The sequence below is a fragment of the Pteropus vampyrus genome, unplaced genomic scaffold, assembly GCF_000151845.1.
Source record: "Pteropus vampyrus isolate Shadow unplaced genomic scaffold, Pvam_2.0 Scaffold24, whole genome shotgun sequence".
Lineage (NCBI taxonomy): Eukaryota > Metazoa > Chordata > Mammalia > Chiroptera > Pteropodidae > Pteropus > Pteropus vampyrus.
Genome location: NW_011888805.1, coordinates 2,064,213 through 2,085,597, shown reverse-complemented (window position 1 = coordinate 2,085,597; position 21,385 = coordinate 2,064,213). Strand labels below are relative to the sequence as shown.

The window sequence follows — 21,385 nt, the reverse complement described above, 5'->3', positions numbered from 1 at the left end:
CTCTCTGTTCACATTAATCTCCAATCCCCAAAATCATACTCATACCTGCAGATTCCCCAATAATTGCTCTACTAAATTACTTACTAAGAAACTGCAGATGAACAGACTTTTCTTCATTCACAGATATGTTGACTGTAGAGAACAATGTTTTAGACTCACAGGTTTAGTAGTAGTCTTTACGTCGGTAAATACGTTTGTATTCTCTTCCTTTTATCATACCTGAAGCTTGTTCTCTGCTCTTCTCTTGTCACTAATGTATTAAAGTCAGCAAATGTTTCACATTCATTCTCTCTTCTCCATCTAAATTCTTGCTAAGCCATAGCAACAAGAAGAGAAACTTATTTGGACAGCATGCCAGCTTTCAGAAACAAAAGCGGTTTCCTTTTGTATTGTCTTAGCAAGTCTCATATCTTTACTTGAGACAAAAATAATTAATATTTGAACTCAACACCGTTACTTACATAGTTTGGCTTCCAAGCACCAAGAAGAGAAAATATTAGTAGATGAAGTGAACATTCATTATTTGCTTACAATATGCCAGGTATTCTGCTATGCAATTTGAATGCACTGTCTTTCATAATTCTCATAAACAGCACTGTCGAATGGGTACTTTTATTGTCTCCATTTGGAGATGTAGATATTGAGTCAGAGAGAGCTTAAGTTAACTTGCCGCAAGAATCACGGAGCTGGAATTTGAGCCCAGGTTGACTTCGGAGCTAGACCTCTCAATCAGTACACCAAAGGTTTTCACATAGCATGGGCGAGGATAGAATTGTCCTAATGATTCACAGGTCCCTCAGTTTGCGGAGAACTGGACTTGCTTTTAAATTTCCTAGCTTATCAGATCATAAACCTAACATTAAATCATACTCCATACAAGTAATCTCACCAATGTGAACTGAGAGGAAATCTGTGCCTTTGGCAGGCTGGATAACGTAATGCAAGTAACCCTAGCTACTCAGGGCTAGAGAGCTTCATAGATCACTTCCAGGCTACAAATTTAACTTTAAATTGGTGAAGCCTAGGTTAGGTTTTTATAGTTTCCCATTGTGGTCAGGGTACTTGGTCTTACACCTGTTTAAGAAAAATCCACAGGCAGATTATATTTAATTGCAATGGAGGAGACTTCTTTGAGTTGATGATCTCAAAATTTTAAATGCTTCCTCAAGTAACCTTTCCTGTTTTCATGTTACTTTTACTGTTTTGGCCAGAAACTTTCCATCTTAAGTTGGCTAATTCTCATTTTATCACTATCTTCAGAGACATTCTTAAGACATACTTAGTTTTATCTTTATCTTCATTCTCTCAAAACTGGAGCATTTTCTCCCAGTCTTATTCTTCAGACCTCATACCTAACTGCTATAACTTCTCATTCACTTTTTAAATTTGACGTGAAATGCCTTAACACTTATGGTATAATCCCACATAACTAGAAAACTGAGAGTACTAGATTCAGAACTCTGTCTTCTGAAATTAGAATACCTCATTTAGTAGCTATTTAAGTATATGCTATTTATTGAATTTTGTCCTTGGCGTCTATCAATTTAAAGTGCTAAGATCCCTCTATTGTAAAGCCTTTCCCTATATTTAGTTTTTAATTTATTACTGCCAAATTAAAACTGATGTCACATAAGTCTGCTGATATAAAAATCCATTTTTATATCATTGGCGAGTTTTACTTGTTAACTTTGAAAGTAAACATGTATTGAGCACTTTGAACTACATTCAGCCAGTGGCAGCTGCTAAAATTAAGGTGACATTGCTTACGTGTAAATCAAAGGAACATGTACAGAGTGATGCCCTGGTAGTTCAGAACCCTGTAGAGCCAAGGCTGCCAGCACTGGTATTTTATCCTGAAAGACACCAAAAGAAACAGGTAGAAAGGGAGGACTACTAGATTCTGGACGGGAAAAAAAAATATATTAGGAAACACGGGATATCATATCCTTGAAATGTTTATAAGAAAAAGTAAGTTAAGTATTGCTTGCTGCTATAGAAAAATTGACTAGAATGATAACAGAAGAAAGATTCAGAAATATATGTTGTAGGATGGATTAATTTGTAAGACGACTTTATTAGCATCATTTCAAACACGAGCCACGATATAGGGACAAGAAAGAAAAAGAAATAGTGTATTCATCATAGAAAATACTAATTTAGAACATGCATTCGGTGAATTCAGCAGTAGACATGAGTAACAATTATATGTCAGGAAGGGTAAGGCAGATTTTCATTTTCATTTTAAGTTAAGGAAGACCTTATGATTAATGTCCGAATTGCAAATTTGTTGGCATTGGAGACACTGAAAATGAAGAGAATAATTTTGGAAGAAAGTTTTTGAGTGAATTTCTTATGATGAGTACAAAATACAGATAGAGAAGATAACTTTCTTTTTAAAATACGAAAGGCATTGTCATGTGATTGTATGATCTAGATACATTCTTCTAGAAAATTTTTTGGCCGCAGAACTAAAGTCTTAGAATTAAGACAAGTTTTAGGTCCTGAAATGGAACATTGAACTACATGAAGTATATGACAAGAATAAAAAGTGTAGTCGAGGGGAGTATGCTAGCTAAAGGATGGAGAGAAGTGAAGAAATAAATGATGGAAAATGAGACTTCTGGCCCCTGCTGCCATGAGCAGCACACATTAAACACTTGGTAGATGCTTGTTGAATAGATGATGAGTCATAAGAATATTCTGACTTAATTTGTACAGTTATTCTTGAGTGGCCTGGGAAGCAGAAAAATTTGTCAGCATAAAGTACATTTTAGTACTTGAATGCAGAATGTAGGGACAAATATGTAAATATCATTTAAAACTGGCAAACCATTTTGTGTATTTCAGAAGAAAAATGCATTTTTAAATGTATAATTAGTACACAATTATTAATCTTATTTTTATCCACTATTAATATTTTATTCTCTGAATTGTTGTTGGAAGTATTTAGGATTTTTTTTTAAGTTCTGGCATTAAGTAAAATCCTCACAAGAGAATCATACTACCAGTAATTCCACTATTCCAAAACAATTTTTTCATTTGTTCATTTTCCTTAAGCTTTTTTTCAGATACCTATTTTTCACTTACTGTATTCTTAGAGCATATTGCAGTTTGGCATTTTTTTCTACATAATATTTTTAAAGCATTACTATCAGTTTTGTTAATAGTTTTAAGGGCTGCATAGTTAACTCATAGTCTTCCCTTTTTTCGAACATTTAGGTTTTTCAATATCAGGTTTTTAATATTATAGATAAAAACATAGTAGTGAACATATTCTTTTTATATTATAGATAGTACAGTAGTACAAATCTTTTGTTGAATTGTTTCTTTACAAGAAATTTCCAGTTGTGAAATTTTGAAGATAAAAGATTTTTATGAATCTTAACAAATTGCTGCATTACTTTTTGAAAATACATGTGTATACTTTAAGTAACTGAGTTTAAAATACGATTTCACCAGTCTAATTAATGTAGGATTATTTTTGTTTTATTAATTCACTAACCTTAAAATTCAGCATTTATGCTTTAGAATTCTCTCATATTCTATAACCACCATGTGAACTCCTAAATGACTGCTGTTCCTGGAAATGTAACCTGCTGTGATGGTAGGGGGTGGAAGTTAAATTTAAATTTGTATCTACATAAAAGCAGCAGTGATTCATAGAAACTTTCCAACCAAATTTTTTGCAAGCAGTCTTCCCGCTAAGCATTGATGTTTGTGCAGGGAACAGAAATTACTCGTATGCTTGTCTGTTCCCTCCTGTCTAGAAACTATCTTATGAGTTTATCAAAGTTGATCTGTTAGTGGTTGATAACAATTCTTCACTTAGTAACAGTTCTTCCATTTCTAAAATCCTAAAGTAGAATTAAAAACCTTGTAGTTTTTTAATGTATATTATTTGTAAAAGGGCGCAGTTTCATTTCAGACCTAATTGTTTTCAGAATTGTTACTTATTTGTTCAGGCATTCAGATATGCCCCTCTTATACTTCCTCTAATTTATTCATCATACTTTTCCTACTCCTAAAGTTCATTCTGAGCTTTCCTACAATTTCTTCTTATAGAGCCATACCACCTTTGTCATTTAAATTGGTTCTCTGGCACATCCTTAAAGCTTTATGGATTGTTTAGGCTAATCTAAGGATAAATTTCTTATCATTATTTATGGTAATCTACGTTTTTTTCCCCATCCTTAAAGGTAATTTCACTTATGATCTATACATAGACTGAATATCTTATCTTAGTTATGATTCATCGATAGTTCTAGTACTTTTACCTAACGGCTTATAATATGTATTGATATCAGCTTGTATGATTTAGATTCTGCCTTTCTAGAGGACAGGGATCAAATCCATGTTAGACCTTGTCTGAATTAGTAAACATTTGATCTTGTCCAGAAAATCCACGGAAACATTTGGTCCGCCCTCAAAGGTCCTTGATATTTGGTCATATTTGGTACCATCTAAAACATCCATTGAGGCATTTGGTCCATGATTTGTTAAAAAGGGTTATTATTGACAGTACAGCCACAACACATTTGTTGGACCAATAAAACATGATAGTACTTTTATTAAACCTTTAGCCAGAAGTACAAATAAATGTTATGGGCCATTTGAACCCAAGGACATTTTTGACAGAAACAGACATCAAGGACCATTGGTATAGACTGAAAACACTCATGGACATTTTCAATAGAACCAAATTTCAACAGCCTTTTGGCGTGGACCACATGTCTCCATGGACATTTTAAGCAGGACCAAATTTCAAGGACCTTTTGGTTTTGGTGTGGAACACATGTCTCCGTGGATGTTTTGTATAGGACCAAATATCCTGCAAGGTCTTGTATGCAGTAAATGAGTTTGGAAACTATGCAGTGTTCTCTCATAGGTAAACTTTGACATCATACTTATAACATTGTGAACCTTATATGCAGTCCATTTAATCACAAATTAATTCCACATGGCAAAGACTATATTGAAGATTTTAAGTTTCATTTTGAACAATACTTAATTGTAAACATAGTTAAATTCTCATATTTGTATTGTTAGGAGAAAGAATCCAAAGTAATGGACTAATGTGAATTAGTGTTGTGTCCTTGTATCTTAAACAACCTACGGGTACATACTATAATACATCAAAATCCAAAAGCATAATTTTTGTAGAATTTTTATCGTTAGATCTACCAAATTCTTTATCTTAGTGACTATTGAGCGGTAGGTTTAGTGGTAATTAAGACGTATATTTGACCAACACTTTTTAGGATACCTGGCCAAAGCAGAGGAGCACAGAGGCAGAATTGGCATTCTGTGCCCCGAAGGAGCTCGCAACACAAGAGAAAGAAGAAAACAATGACAACTAAGCGTGGGAAATGCTGAAGAGGGTGCTGAAGAATACAGGAAGGGCATCAGCTCATTCAGGGTGGGTGGGCCGGAAGAGGTTTTCCTGAGGAGATAATGATTGGACTCGGTTTTAAAAGAGAAATAAGAATTACCCAAACAGAAAATGAGAGGAATTATATCTCAGGCAGTGAACAGCTTGTACAAATGCTATTGTAATAATATAAGCTGCAGGTTATTGGGGCTAGAACTAAAGTAATTGTGGAAATGAAATGGAGGAGACATGTGCTTGAGATCCTAATAGAGTGAACAGGATGTGTCCTCAAGATCTGGGGCTGTGTCATATATTACTGTGTGTTACTTGACTCGCTGTGTTGCAGCCACGCTGGCGTTTTAGTTTCTCAGGTCCACCAAGCTCATTCCTAACTTGGGGTCTTTGCAGTGGTTATTCTTGCTGCCTCAGAATGTACATCCCTTTCCCCCAAGCCCAAGATCTTCGAATGGCTGGCTTTTCTTCATTCTGGTCCAGCTCATCTGTCATTACTTCAGGTCTTTCCTGACCACTGAGACTTACAGTTACCCCTCGAGCCCCTCCCTCACAGGCAGCCCATCTCTCTATCTTGTTTTATTTTCCTCATAACACTTACCATAGTATGCTTACTGTTTGTCTAGACTAGACATGAGAGCAGTGTTTTATTTTTAGGGATACAGGTGCTCAAAAAAATAATCAAGTGAATGAATGGGTAGTGTTATGGAACCAAGTTGAGCAAATTGGTTATACAAATGGCTTTCTGGGTAGAAGCTCAGTAAGGAATGGCTTTCTGGGTAGAAGCTCAGTAAGGAATGCTTCTTTTGGAAACAGCTTCAGCCAAAGCTATTAAGGTCAGCCTGGGGAAGTTAATCAGAAGCGAAAAGCATATATGAAGTGTCTAGCCTCTTAAAAAGGACTTTCAAAATTAGGAAATGTCCAAATTAACACCTTCCTAACCTGACATCTTCAAAAATGAGGATCTTGGGGAATACCTAACGTCATTAATAGGAGTTCTACTTAAATTCCACTTAAAGTAATGGAATAAAATTACCTCTAGACCTTATAATAACATACGAAAGGCCAACTTTTATTTAAAAAAAATAGATTCTACACCTCCATAAATCACATATTACTTAGAAATAGTCTAGCTCTCTAGAACTTTTAATGTAATTCTAAATGTCACTAAAGACTTGAATATTATAATTTCACTGTCTAGTGTTAAAAATATTTAACTTTATTATTTTGTTTATGACTAATTTCTCCTTGTAAAATATTTATGTCATTACTATTTACTCATCAAGGTTTGACTCATTATAATGAAAAAGATCAAACCTGTTAGAGTGCAGAGAGGTCAGGTGATTCCTGCTTGGCAAACTTAGATGATTTTTTAAAAAGAGCACATAAAAGGAAAAAATATATATGTATGCATTTATTGCTGGATTTGGGAAACTTTCATTATTATGAAAACTGTTACCTCGATATGTCTTTCAAACTAATTCTTATCCCTATTTATTTTTTAATTGCATATTTTTTCTCCTACGTTTGAGAAAGTACAGTCGATTTACAAGGCCACTGAACATTTAGTTGCCTTTTGAAAATAAACTTAATTTTAATGGTCTTATGTAATACTATGTTAACAGTTAAACTGTCTAATAACTGGTCATCTACCTGGCATTCTCAGTAGCTCCATGGAAATTTAATTCTGTAATGTTTAGCTCAGCATCTACCTATTCATGCTTCTTATATTAACAATAGCTTTTTTTTTAAGTTGGCTCTATGTAAAAACACACCTATCAGACTATTTTTGAAATAGTACATATAAAATACCTTGCCTGAGCTTCCCACTCTGTACAAGTTGTTGGACTCCTCACCCTTCTTACCTAGTATTTTAGTTCAGTTGTATGCTGTACTTCAAAGTACAGAAGAGAGGAAATATATTGTTTATTCAGGTGTAATATAGGTGACAAAAAGTGGAAGAGAATCAAATATTCTATTTTTTCTGAGCACAGTCATAATAATCACAGTATGCTAGGAAATCGAAACAATGAATGTATGGGTTTAGTTCTCTTCAGGAAAAATTTTAAGCTCTGGTTACTGTCACATAGCTGAAACAGTAATATTACCCAAATTAGATTAGTGGTAAAAAAAAAAAATCTAAATGATAAGAAAGTAGACAGTGATTAGGATAACATACATTTCTATTAATTCCTTTTTTTACCTACAAAGTGCTGTTTTGGATATAACAATGAACAAAACTGACAAAACGCCTTGTCCTTATGGAGCTTACATTTTCATGAGAAAAACAACAAGCAAAACAAATTCATTTTAGCAACAAATGCTATGAAAAAAACCATAAAGCAAAGAAAACAGATACATGAAGATGTAGTTTTAAATAAGAAAATACTGTACACATAACCACATATGTACTCATTATTTGAGATATTGTAGATAGATAAAATGTTTAAATATAAAAAACAATTGAGTTATTTGACCTCATATTTATATTTACTTATAAATTATACACCTATAGTACTATTATTTCTCTAAGTAAATTTCAGTAGAGCTTATTGTTTTAGATAAAAATGAATATTATTTAGAAGTTTTAATTTTTTTTCCTACATATCACAAGAAGGAAAGTTTTCACAATGACTGAGAATGATTATTTTATGATGATGACAACAGTAGGTAATTCTTACTTTGGCTGTACTGTGTGCCCAGTATTGAACCCAGTGATTCACATATGTTAATTTAGTAATCATAGTTTGGGTAGGTACTTATCACTCTCTCCATTTTATAGTTGCAGAAGCTAGTCACAGAGAGGTTAACTACCTTGTCCGAGATCATGCAGAAAGTAAAACCAGAGCTAAGATTAAAAATGCAGTCCATTTAGATCCAGAACTAGCACTTTTAACTATTACATATCATTACATATTGCTCATACTAGATGTGAAGAGGAGGAAGATAAGTATACCGGCCATAGAGTAAGCATTAAGAAACTACCTAAAAATCACAAGTGAAAAGATTTAAGAAAATCATATACAGAATATTTTAAATCATCTGTATAATATACCACAAATAACTTTTTAAATCATCTATATAAATGTACCACAAATAACTTCCCCACCAACAAATGAGAAGACACATATGGCAGATCAAGAACTAATTTCCTTATAGTGCAAAGAACTCTTACAAACCAATTAAAAAAGGATTACTAATCCAGTAAAAACATGGACAAAAAACATGAATACGCAAGTCAAAGATAAAGAAATACATAAACCAAAACATAAAAAGATACTTAGTGTCTTCTCATTTGCATATTCAGATATGCAGTTTTAAGAAGTGAGTCTAGATAAATCATTAAATTTAATAATGTCTAATGGGGAGATAGAGTTGTAGAACTAATTAGACTTGGCAAGCTGGCAGCTGATAGGTGTGCATGGGAGCTGTGGGTTGAGAGCATCCAGCCAAGTTTCCATGAGAGAATTAAGCCCTGCAGAAAATCATTCGGGTGACTATTTTCTCAGTTTTCTCTGAGGTGTTTGTAGCTAGTACATTTTCGTTGCATCAGTGAGAAGTTAATTCATTACATACAATGGATGCCTTAGGGCATTAACGTTCTCTCTTGGAACTTCTCTTGAGAGGGCTTGATTATTAGGATTGGAAATAAAGCCAGTCCACCTAAGAGACTTCTCAGCAGAAGCCCACAGAGAATTTTTTGACAACAGTATAAAGAAGATAAAGGAAAAAAATTTAGGGACCAACAGGAGTTATAAGATTCAAGTGTGGTCAGTGTTCATTCTTATTATAGGTTAATTTTCAAGAATTCACCTGTGTCTTACTTAATGCAATTTAAAAATCCACATGCAAATATTCAATTACTTGATGCATAAAAATGTTAGAATTTAAGATTTGATTATTTCACTAAATAAAAAATTTATGCTATAGCAAGAAAATAGTCTCCACCATACTATTTGTAAACCTTACTATGCATTTTATTTCCAGGGAACCTTTTATTATATTATCAGGAGGTTTGTCATATGATACTGTAGGAAGAAGACCTTGCCTCACAGTTATGCATGGGAAAAGTACTGCTGTACTAGAAATGGACTATTCAATTGTTGATTTTCTAACACTGTGTGAAACACCGTACCCCAATGGTAAGCTCTGCACCTTTAAAACTCACTCACTCTCTATAGATGTCCATTATACAGAACAAAGAATATGTTACCTGAGTAGTTTCCTTGTACTCATTCTTCTGGGAGGAGATGCTGCCTTCATAACTTCGCAGATTTTATTTCAGAAGTTAATTTTGTTTAATACACTTTATCTGTTTAATATTATATTTTAGTAGTAAGTGCCTTTGAAAGATTGAACTGTCCATATCAAGAAACATTTTAAAATTCTGTAAAATACTAATGTATTAATCAAGGTTCTCCAGAAAAACACAACCCCTGGTAGATAGATCTAGATAGAATTTAAGGACTTGGTTCATGCAATTGTGGGAACTGATAAATATAAAATTTATAAAGCAGTCCTACAGACTGAAAATTCAAGGAAGAGTTGATGTCACAGTCTTCAGTCTGAATTCTTAAGGGTGGAAACTCAGGCAGGTTTCTGTGTTGGCTTCTTGAGGCAGAATTGCTTCTTTTTCAGAAAAACCTCAGTCTTTGCTCTTTGGGCAAAGATGGGTTGATTGGATGGGGCCCAACCACATTATCTAGGAAAATCTGCTTTACTCATCATCTATGGATTTAACTGTCAATCACATCTAAAACATACCCTCACAGCAATAGCTAGACTTGTGTTTGACCAAACTTGGCACCATGGTCTAACCAACTTGACACATAAAATTAACCATCACAACTAGCATATAATATTTCATGAAGAATTTAAATCTGGATCTTTCTTCATTTGAAGCTAATTGAGATGTAAAGATTTCATGTATTTTGTAATTAGCAGGAACATATAAAATAACTAAAAAAGAGATTGTAATATTATAATGGTACTCCATTGAGTTCCTATGAGCTCCAATAATGAATGAGAGTTGTTCTTACGGCTATTCAGATTTAAAATTTGGGTTGTTCATGTTTTAAAATTTTGGGTTGTTCATGTAAGACAAGAAGCTCACAGAAGCTACTATGAGCTTCTTGTCTTACTTATGTTTGTAAAACTGAAATAGTTTTGTAAGAGTTATTATATACATTTATCTCATTTAAAACATACTAGCCTTAAATTATATGAAGTGCAAGATGAGATTAAATACTTGAAAGAATGGAACAAAATAAAATGAAAACCAAGCAAAAAAAGTTCATTTAATTTGCTGTCCTCTTGCATATTTGAAACAGTTGTTCATATATTATTTTCCAATTCCAGATTTTCAAGAACCATATGCTGTGGTTGTTCTTCTAGAAAAGGATTTAGTACTTATAGATCTTGCACAAAATGGGTAAGAAATAAAAATTAGTAGGCGATTATTTTCATATGTGGTGAAAAAGTATTCTTTTTAGCATAGGGTGGGCAGTTTCATTTCTTAGAAAACGCTGTGTTTATATCTATAACCTTGACCTCTTTTTAGAGTTCCAGGTGCACATTTCTGATTACCTGCAAAAGTTCTCTATTATGCTGATCAAATAGAATTTCTATTTTTTAGGTCAAATTTTGTGGAATTTCTGAAATTTTATGCGATTCAACCTGATACTTGCAAGATACCCTTGGGACACACAAAATCAGCAGGCCCAAAGTCGATCCCATCACAGTTTACCTGTAGACGAGCTGTTGTAGTTTCTCCAGCAAATTCTCTCTGTCGTAGTATGTCGTGAATACCATTGTCAGATTAATTTTACATATAGCACCAATCTTGTTTTGCTCCTTAAACTGCTCTCGTTCTCTATTGTGTATTTTTTTTTTTTTTTTAATTTAAAAACACTTTCTCAGCCTGCTACTCTACACAGTAGGAATTCAGGGTACCTTTCCAACCTGTTTTCTCGCTTGTCTTCTTGCAGGTGCCTTATTCCCTAGAAAAACTGAGTTGGGTGTAAAGCAAACATCACACTTCCATGTTCTTTCTTGTATAGTTCTCAGCAGCTGAAACATTCCACTTGCTTCACTGCTGTAAAAAATCCATATAACTTTCAAAGTCAGCCTTCTTTTCCTCTTCTAGGTTTTCCTATCCTCTCGTAACCAGCTATATCATATCTCATATGTAAATTTCCACCGTAACTCCTTTGTAACTTTTTGTGCTTTTGCCATGTTCTGCTTTTTCTAACATCGATGATACGTTTACTGATATGTTTACTTATACTATGTTTACTTAAAAATTCTTTGAATAGAAGAACATTATATTATCTATTTGTATCTCCTGAGAGATAATCATTAAATATGAGTTTACCCATTCAATATTTCAGTATTTCTCAATTGGGGGCCAATGTCGTCCTTCAGGAGATATTTGGCATTGTCTCTGCAGACACTTATTGAGAGGAGGCAATGCTACTGCCATCTAGTGGTGGCGAACAGGGATGCTGCTAAACATCCGCAGTGCCACAGGCCAGTTCCCCACAATAATTATCTGATCCAAAATGTGCATAGTACTGCAATTAGGAAAACCCGAAGTATAAGTGAGCAATATTATTTCCCTTATTTCAAGTCGTTTTTAAATTCATATCAACTTAGCACGTGCTACTTGTAATAATCAATTGGTTTTGTTTTGCTTTGTTTTGTTTGAAAATAACAATACCATTGTGGAACAAAAGAATTTTGAAACGTTATTTCTAAATAACAGTCATAGAATAACTTATTCTTAATACGATCATATATTTTTTTACCTAGGTAAGTTTTCGAATAGACTTTTCACATGTGTTTTGTACTAAGATATATTTAAGTTAAAGAAAATACTGTGTAAGTACCTGTGACTAGGCGTTTTATTTAGCAAATGTATCAGTTAAGTGTGTAATGCTAGTAGAATAATTGAGCTAAGAATTATAAACTGTGTTTATAAAAAGAAAAAAGTTGTCTGCTATTTTTTAAATGCATGTTTTTGTTTTTGTTTTGTCATCTGTTTTTTTATGTGTGATTGAGGAGGGAGTGATGACAGTTGGGTCATTTTGAAGTGTAGAAAGGACTTCTCTGAATATTTTCTCCCTTAACTTTTTAATTATTGTCAATAGTAGGATGATCAAGATATCTAATTTTTGCAGATTAGCCATTCTGAACTTTTTAGACTTTTTTTAGCTAGTTTCTGGTTTTCTAGATATTTTAAAGTAACCATTCTCAATTCTAAAAACTTTAGAACCACAAAAGAAATATCATCGTATATTTAGTTAGGATTTTAATTAATTTTATGATTTTCAAAAGCATTTTTTGCTTTATTTAATATAATTTCATATCTAGAAAATATTTAAGATGGAATTTTACTTACATTACCACTAAAACAGAGCATTTCTAGATTAAATATTGCACTAGGCATTACACTGATGGAGAAAAAAAGAATTGAAAATTCGTATCAGCTCAACTGATATAAAGATTAGGTATCTGTTCATCAAGAACATTATAGCGTAATGGTTAAGAACACAGTTTTAATTCTGCTGCTTCTAGTTGGCATGCCTGTAGCACATTACTCTCTCTGACTTTGTTCTTCAGTAAAATGCCTGTATTATAAGTTTAATGCAGGAAATACATTAGATAAATATATATAAAGCATTTGTCTCATGTAGAACATGGTATGTAGTTCCACCTGCAGCTTTTCTGTTTACTATTCTAATTGTGCAACTGTCATTATAAAGATGTCTTTTTTTTACATATTTGCATAAATTAAATCTGTTGAATCTCTGTGGTGGAATGTATGTAATTTCTGAAATTTCATAGAGAAGAGCATACTGTCCTAAGAGTTAAGATATGAATTTAGATAGTATGTTACATGGATCTTCAAAAGGTGTTAACTTTAAAGTAATCAAGCTTGAAAATTTTTTTCTTTTCAAAGCTATAAATATTTTAAGACATTTGTTTTTATGTATTAATCATAGGTAATAATTTGTTAAACTAATAAATATTTTTCTTTTCCTGTTTTTTAAAGATATCCTATATTTGAAAATCCCTACCCTTTGAGTATACATGAATCCCCTGTTACATGTTGCGAATATTTTGCTGATTGTCCTGTGGACCTTATTCCCGCACTTTATTCTGTTGGAGCTAGACAGAAACGTCAAGGTTACAGCAAAAAGGTATTGAACATGAGTTTTCGTATTTAATGTTACATTAATACATCAGTATTTTATATTCATCACCTTGGAATGTTTGATAATATTGATACCTTTTCTAGAGAAAATATATAGAAAATTCTTTTTGGAAACAAAATATCTTTAGAAAAGTTTTGATAATCAACCTATTTACTATTGTCATGTATGTGAAGATGTGTGGCCTGCTTGGAAGTTACTTTATATAATAATCTCTTCTTATAGGAATGGCCCATCAATGGAGGTAATTGGGGCTTGGGTGCTCAGAGTTACCCAGAAATAATTATTACAGGGTAAGTAGAAGTTTCTACCAAATAAATCAATAATAGCTAATAATTAAGACTACATGAACATAAGTTAATGGGGCAGATAATGCTTTCCTTTATGCTGATATAATAAGAAATAAGTTATTTCCTGGAACATGCCAATTTATTCTAAATTTTATCTTTTTCCTCATTTTGGTGACTACCTTTTTAAATATCAATATTTAATTGCTATTTAAAAAGGAAAAAAATGTAATTTTTTTTCATCACATTCTTAACTCATTTGCTTTTCACAGGCATGCTGATGGGTCAGTTAAGTTCTGGGATGCTTCTGCAAGTAAGTATTTTGGATATTATTTGCTATGTTATAGAATCATTGCTTTTATACAACCTGTATCAAAATTTAATTTGAAATTTGGAGGCTATACATTTAATACTTATTAAATGTATCAAATATGTGTGTTTAGCATTTTTAATAGATTAAAGATATTTTTCAGTATACTCATTAGTAAATCAAGAAGAGCTCTCAATAGAAGTGCTCGAATCCTTCAAAATTTCTTTAAACCTTCTTTTCCTAAATCAGAGAGGAGACGAAGGAATATGTTTCAAATCAACAGAAATTTGTAGAATACAAACATATTAAAATATGCTAAAATTTATTCTAAAATTAAGTCACAAAATTTGTGTTGTCTATTTTGAAATATATATATAATTTGTGTTGCTTTTTGAAATATATATAGCGATAATATATATATATATAGTGGTTATATAATAGCAAAAAGGAAAGAATTCTTTAAGTGGCAAATATTTACAAAACATACATAGAAAGCATTCAGAATCCAGTTCTTTAAATGGCAAATATTTACAAAACATACATAGAAAGCATTCAGAATCCATTCAAATCAGGATGTTTTCTATTTCATCCTGGTGCCTTTTGTAGAGAAAATATTAAAAAATCATTTTAGAAAGCAAAATATGTTCTTTATTAAATTTATACTTTTTACAAAACTGTTACTCTTTTTGATTCTATAAATTCATGATGATGGTGATTGTTTTTTTTTTTAAATAAATATAATGAATGTACTTTATTTTGGCCAATGAGTACAGTGAGTGCATTATCTAAAAGTATAAGAGAGAAATGTAGACCTAGGAATAAAATGTGGTTCAAATAAATATAGGCTATTTCCTTACATAGTATGACTAAGTATTACCTTATATTTGTTCATTTTGTATTAAATTATCTAACATGTATTTTTTCTAGTAACTCTACAAGTATTATATAAACTAAAGACAGCTAAAGTCTTTGAAAAGTCAAGAAATAAAGATGACAGGCCAAACACAGACATTGTAGATGAAGATCCGTATGCCATTCAGATCATCTCCTGGTGTCCAGAAAGTAGAATGCTGTGCATAGCTGGAGTTTCAGCTCATGTCATTATTTATAGATTCAGCAAACAAGAAGTGATTACAGAAGTCATTCCGGTAATAGTCCATTAGTTATTTTCAATGTCAGATGTCTGACATTTTAAAGTTTTTATATTATTTAGAAGATAATATTTGCAGTCAGTTTTATCTAGAATTTTTAAAAACGCCTCAGTATTTACATTGCCATCTTTTTTTTGTAAAAATAACATTTTTATGTATGTCTTCTTACTGAACATTTAAATCTTTAAATACATCGTGTAAGTTTTATTTGAAGAAAGCTAATATGAGTCTGAGCGTATTCTAATTTGAAATTAATAGGAGTGTCATAAATTCTAAAATTATAATGCGTGTGTGTGTGACTACTCACACACGTACACATTATTTTTCAAAAGCTGACTCAGAAACATCGTTTTTCTTTGCTAAATCCTTACCTTTAGAAATCTTGCTGAATTTTTACCTTTAAAAATGTTCTTTCCACCAAAGTGTACATATATAGGTATAAACTGTAATAAAATAAACAGTAGATACTGGTGTAGTTAAGCTGTCTTACTTTTATGACAGATGCTTGAAGTTCGATTGTTGTATGAGATAAATGATGTGGAGACCCCAGAGGGTGAACAGGCACCACCTTTGCCAACACCAGTGGGGGGCGCCAATCCTCAGCCCATTCCTCCCCAGTCTCATCCCTCCACCAGTAGCAGTTCTTCTGATGGGCTTCGTGATAATGTCCCTTGTTTAAAGTAAGTTATAAAAAAATACAGATGTTTTGGAAATTGTCTTTTAGATAAAATATAAGCATTAGTAAAGCTACAGCAACAGTTTTCTGTAATGGAGTAAAATGGTATAAGAACATCTCTTTCTGTGTTTTGCTGTGATTGATTCAACTTATTTTTCTGTGGCATCAAGAGGAATATGACTGCATTTCATGACTTTGCCCATAAAGTCCTAAAATCTGATCTTTAAACATACGAGTAGACCAGCATGGATCTTTCCTCTATGTCTATTTTTTAGTCTGAATTTATAGGCGGATGAAATAGATGTTTAGACTGCTTTCTACCATTCTGAAAATTCTTTTTTTATATATATATTTTAGAGATTCACTTGTTCTGTAGTCATTTTCTTGTATTTTTCTGAGTCTTCTCTAGCACCACATTGTTATTATTTAAATGCCTTTATTATACTCTTCCAGATTTGAATACATTTTGCTTTTATACAGGAATAAATTGGATAAAGTTTTTCTTTTTCTGTCCAATATTATTTTCATGGGTCGATTTTCAAAGAGCATGAACCTAAAATATGTCAGAGAAATAAAACGAGGGAAGAGTTAAAATCATTGAAGAATTTCATAAAGACTGTGATTAAAAGTATTACATTTACAGAGAAGTCAGGGTAATGACTGAAAAGTGGTTGTGGAAAATGTCAAAGAAATTCAGTAAAAGAGGTGGAGACAACAGCCAGACTGTAGAGTAGACTCACGGTAGGGAGGGTAATAAGAGGACAGTTTGCATTTGTTAAAGAAATGGCTTTGCTCTGCTTTGCTCTAGACCTGCTAGAATCCCTGCTATTGGTGAATAGTTCAGCAATGGCTGTGGAGAATGCCTGTGTAGCCAAGAGTACATTCACCCTGAGGACAGGGCAGATTGTTTATATCAGAATTATTTAAAATGTATAGATTTTAAAAAATCTCCTGTATATGCTTGCATAAATTTGAGATTTTGTGTTCTGTGCCAGTGGTTGTCAAATGGGGATGATTTTGCTCCTTGGGATACATTTGGCAGTGTCTGAAGATACTAGTTGTCACACCGGGGAGAATGGGGTGCTGCTGGCATCTAGTGCATTAGAGGCCAGGGGTGATGCTAAACATCCTACAGTGCAGAGGACAGTGCCCCACCACAAATAGTTACCTAGTTCAAAATGCCAGTGGTGCCAAAGGTGAGAAACTCTGATCTGATCTAAAAATTTTAGTGCTGAAGTTAAGCAGCTACTTTTCTCAGAAAGATCTCAAATTTCTCCCCTTCTCTTCCCTCTCTTCCCCTTACCTGCCTTCTCTCTCAACCCTGCCCCGCCTTCTTTCTTGAACATATATACAAACCTCCTTTTTGCTATAGTTCTGGCCATGTTTAGCTAGAATGAGACTTGGAAGTACAAAATTCTTTATTCTTCCCTTTTGTTCACTTATTCAGTGTACTTTAAAGTTAAATTTGTAAAATTTCCATTAATGCCTTTTCTTCTGATTTTAATGTGTGTTTCTCCAGCTTTTTAATTTTTATAAACATATGAAATACAATTTGTCTTTGAGGTTTTTTAGTAACATTTTTCGAGATTTTTGTCTAGAATGCACATATTCGTATTTACTAGTGACTTTTTTTAATCACAGGCAATTTTTTTCCTTTTATTAATCTTCAGGTAAATATATTTATTTATCGATTTCCCATTATTTTAGTCCATAATTCCAAAACTAATTTTTAAAAATAAGAAATAGAACTAAATAGATTTTAAATAATAACTAATACCGAGATTCTTGTTTTTATTTATACAAAATTCCTTTGTACATAATTGCTTTTTTTTGAAGAAACATTTTTAAAGCAGCTATTTGGTTTACTGCTTTTACCAATAAAATTTTGTATTTATTTAAGTATTTTAATTGTGCTTTTACAGGGTATTTGTCCAAACAGACAGTCATTTTGAAACTGCAGAGCCTCCAACATTATCAGGATGTTTAAAATACATTTGTACAAATGAAGGAACTTTTTATAAAGGTTCAACCCCTTATCTTAAAAAATAAAATAAATTGATTTACATATAGCGAAAACATTAAAATAAGTTGCATGTACCATTGTAGACATAACTCGTAACACCCACTCCCCATTTTGTATTTTTAAATTTTACATATTCTGTCATTTCTTCATCTGGGTTCTAATTTTTTACCAGTTGAGGATTGTGCCACAGGTTTGGCTGGCTTATTTTTGTTCAAGAACTTTTTTTTGCTCATACTGGATAAAATAAGAATTCTTTGAGTTCTGTGTGCCTTCATCACTTCAGTCTTAAATGTGCCCACATATGCACTTTTAAAATTGTCTCCCAATGGCTATTCCTGCTCTTGAGAATCTGTTCTAATGTACATAATAAACATGCCAGAGGGAAGGTGGACACTTCCCTGAGCCTCACCTGATTCACACAGGGAGGAATAGCACACTCAGACTCCTGCTTATGCTGTGTCAGCAGAGGCTGTCTCTTGAATTACTACTTAGTCTTTATTCCTATCTCTTGAGATGGACAGCTGCAGCCAAATAGTGTATATTTTCCTGAGAACAATCAGAACTGCCTCATTCAGTCTGCAGTTCTGAGCGTATTATTGCCTTGCAGACTTTGCACAGGCATAAGTGACTGTAACTTAATTCATATTAGGGTACCCTCAGTGATTCACATTTACCCTGAGATTTGCACAACACACTGACCCTTTTCTTACCTAGAGTGAGTCTAGCAATATTGCAGCAAAAGGTCAGGTATTGTGGTCTTCTTTGTTAGAATTAACCAACTAAGCGATTCAGAAAGGTTCTTTCTGCTGTCCTGCTTTCATACATTGTCACTCCAGGGCAGAATGCTCAAGACTTCTTAAAGTAACCAAGCTTTGCATATGTTTTACAAGAGCAGTTATTGGAGGAAGAGGTTGTGTAATCACAAATGTTCTCACCTTAAAGTCAAAGTAGATTTTTTTTTTTTTAGTAAAAGTGTCACAAAAATAAATTGCTCACATTTCTTTTTAAATTTGTTCTTTAACTTGTTTTGGTTTTGGCCAGTTTTCATTTAGTTAAATCATATTTTTAAGTTTTAAGTCTACTTTTAAAACTTGAATTTTTTTCCTCTTTGTTCCTGGGTTGCTGCTGCTTCTCATTCTTCTCCCCAACCCTCCCTGCCCTTCTCTCATCTCTCCCTCCCATCCCTGCCCACTGCTCCCTTTCGTCCTTCCCCCTGGGTGCCTCCCCGACATGTGGAACTTAGATGCGATTTTTTCTTTCTTTTTTTTTTTTTTTAAACTATGTACATGTTTGATCTCCAACTAGATTAAATACTCCTAGAGGACAGGGTTCTGATTTTTAAATATCTAGTACAATTTTATATAAAATGTTATTTTTTGTATAGGTATTCATGCATGGCTCTATAATTATATAGGCTAATAAGATATTGAAGATAGGTTAAAAGGTAACATGTTTTCCTTTATTGCAGAGTTAAAAATTCGCCACTTAAACAGTCTCCAGGATATCAGACAGAACTAGTTATTCAGTTGGTATGGGTGGGTGGAGAACCACCACAACAAATAACCAGCCTGGCAGTCAATTCTTCCTATGGATTGTAAGTATAATTTATGCGTTACTCAGTCTCTTCATAATATTCTATACATTTTTTAATTTTCAAAAATAGGATCTTTTATTATAGTATCACCTAAAAAGTTGTTGTATAACTTTAATTTCAGACCAAATTCAGTGTTTATTTGGAACATAATTCTGTTCTGAATAATTTACTATGCGTATGCATACCCTGCTTCCTGATAAAAAGTTAAATGACTCGTGGACCAGTGAATTGAGATAAAGGTTTAAAGTCACTACATCCTCTCCTGGGTATATTCCCAGGAATAACTTTCTTTTATTAATTGGTATAATGGTGATCTAGCAACATCAACCCTGAAGACTATGTGCTAAGCTGATTCCATAACTGGTCAAACATAGCTACATAATTGGTTCTTTCTACTTCCAAAGTTAACTTGTATAAATTGTAAAGACATACTAACTGTTTAATAAAGTATTCACCTATACTACAGGTGTATTTATTAACTCATGCCTTCGAGTATGTAGTGTTAATTATACATACTTTTTATTATAATGTGATAGACTTATATAAAGTATTTATGTTTGTTTGTCTTAAAATCAACATTGTGGTATAAGAGAAACCACATATCCCAGGGCTATTTATCCTGTGTAGGTCACTGTCTCTTTCCTTTCCTTGATGCTAGTCCTAGAGACTCATTCATCGTTCGTCTTCCCTCTTACAGCTGCTACTACCTACTCATATCTCTTGCAGTCGAGCACCAGCTAAGACTGGCTATCGTCTGAGATAGAGTGTCCTTTCATGTCTTTTACTTGCTGCCCCACAATGTAAGAACACAAACCTTCTCCTCTTTAATATTGTACTGTCCAGAATCATAAAGAAACCAAACAGGGTTGTGAATACAATCACAGGTCTCAATTGACTCACAGTTATATTTCGTTTAGCTCTTTTTGTGTGTTTTTAAAATTTGAACTAGTTGTCCAGATTATTTGATGTGAAAAGCCATACTCTGAGTGTTAATGGGAACGTCTGTACCGAGCCTCCATTCCTGCTTGGCATTAGTTAGCGGGAACCAAGTTGAAGTTTTTCCTCTTTAGCTGAGTCGTACACCATGCAATTCACCATCATTCTTATCTGCCTGTTTTACTTACTTATATAGCCCCTGTATATATTTCAGTTTTCAACTCTTGGCTTAAGAGATCTCAAAGGAATAAAATGACCTTATTCATAGTTGACCACCAAAACCTTCCTAAAGATACAGTCTCTTGCTTCCCTAGTGGCAGGGATTACGTCTTCTCCTGAGGGGTCAGAATTCCCCTAAATCAGAAGAAGAACGTCACACTGGCTAGCGTGGGATTTATGTTTCTGATCAAGTTGCAACTCCTGTGTCAGTTTTTTTTTAATGTTGAAAATGTAATTTTAATAGATAATTTTTCGTCTTACGTAGGAGCACAGTAAATATACCACATTCTGAATAAACTCCAGAAGTTACAAGAATAAGAGTGGGGGAAATTCAGACGGACTATAATATCCATTACCTTGAACTGTGAGAAAAGGGTTCCAGCCCACAGGTTAACATTCACATACTGAGAACTGGCTACATTGGTGACTTAAAAATAAGAATCAGGATTAGATGTGGAGAGAGAGGTGGGAAAGGACAGTTTTGTGGGGGGAGGAACTCTGTCAATGCAGAAAAAAATCACGGAATATCAAATTAAAGAATAAAAGGAGATACCATAGCAATACTAGAAGGGTGAAAGTAAGAATCCGTAACCGAA

The 21,385-nt window shown here is 33.2% G+C and overlaps 1 protein-coding gene across 1 annotated transcript in view; it reads left to right on the top strand.

Moving 5' to 3' along the window:
- Positions 1–21,385, top strand: part of STXBP5 (syntaxin binding protein 5) — a 156,354-nt gene that overhangs the window by 84,743 nt on the left and 50,226 nt on the right. The window contains exons 11-18 of the mRNA XM_023528328.1: positions 9,368–9,522; positions 10,739–10,811; positions 13,434–13,581; positions 13,819–13,886; positions 14,153–14,193; positions 15,118–15,338; positions 15,843–16,021; positions 19,509–19,634. Coding sequence (XP_023384096.1) covers positions 9,368–9,522; positions 10,739–10,811; positions 13,434–13,581; positions 13,819–13,886; positions 14,153–14,193; positions 15,118–15,338; positions 15,843–16,021; positions 19,509–19,634 — 1,011 coding nt within the window. The remainder of the gene's footprint in view (positions 1–9,367; positions 9,523–10,738; positions 10,812–13,433; positions 13,582–13,818; positions 13,887–14,152; positions 14,194–15,117; positions 15,339–15,842; positions 16,022–19,508; positions 19,635–21,385) is intronic.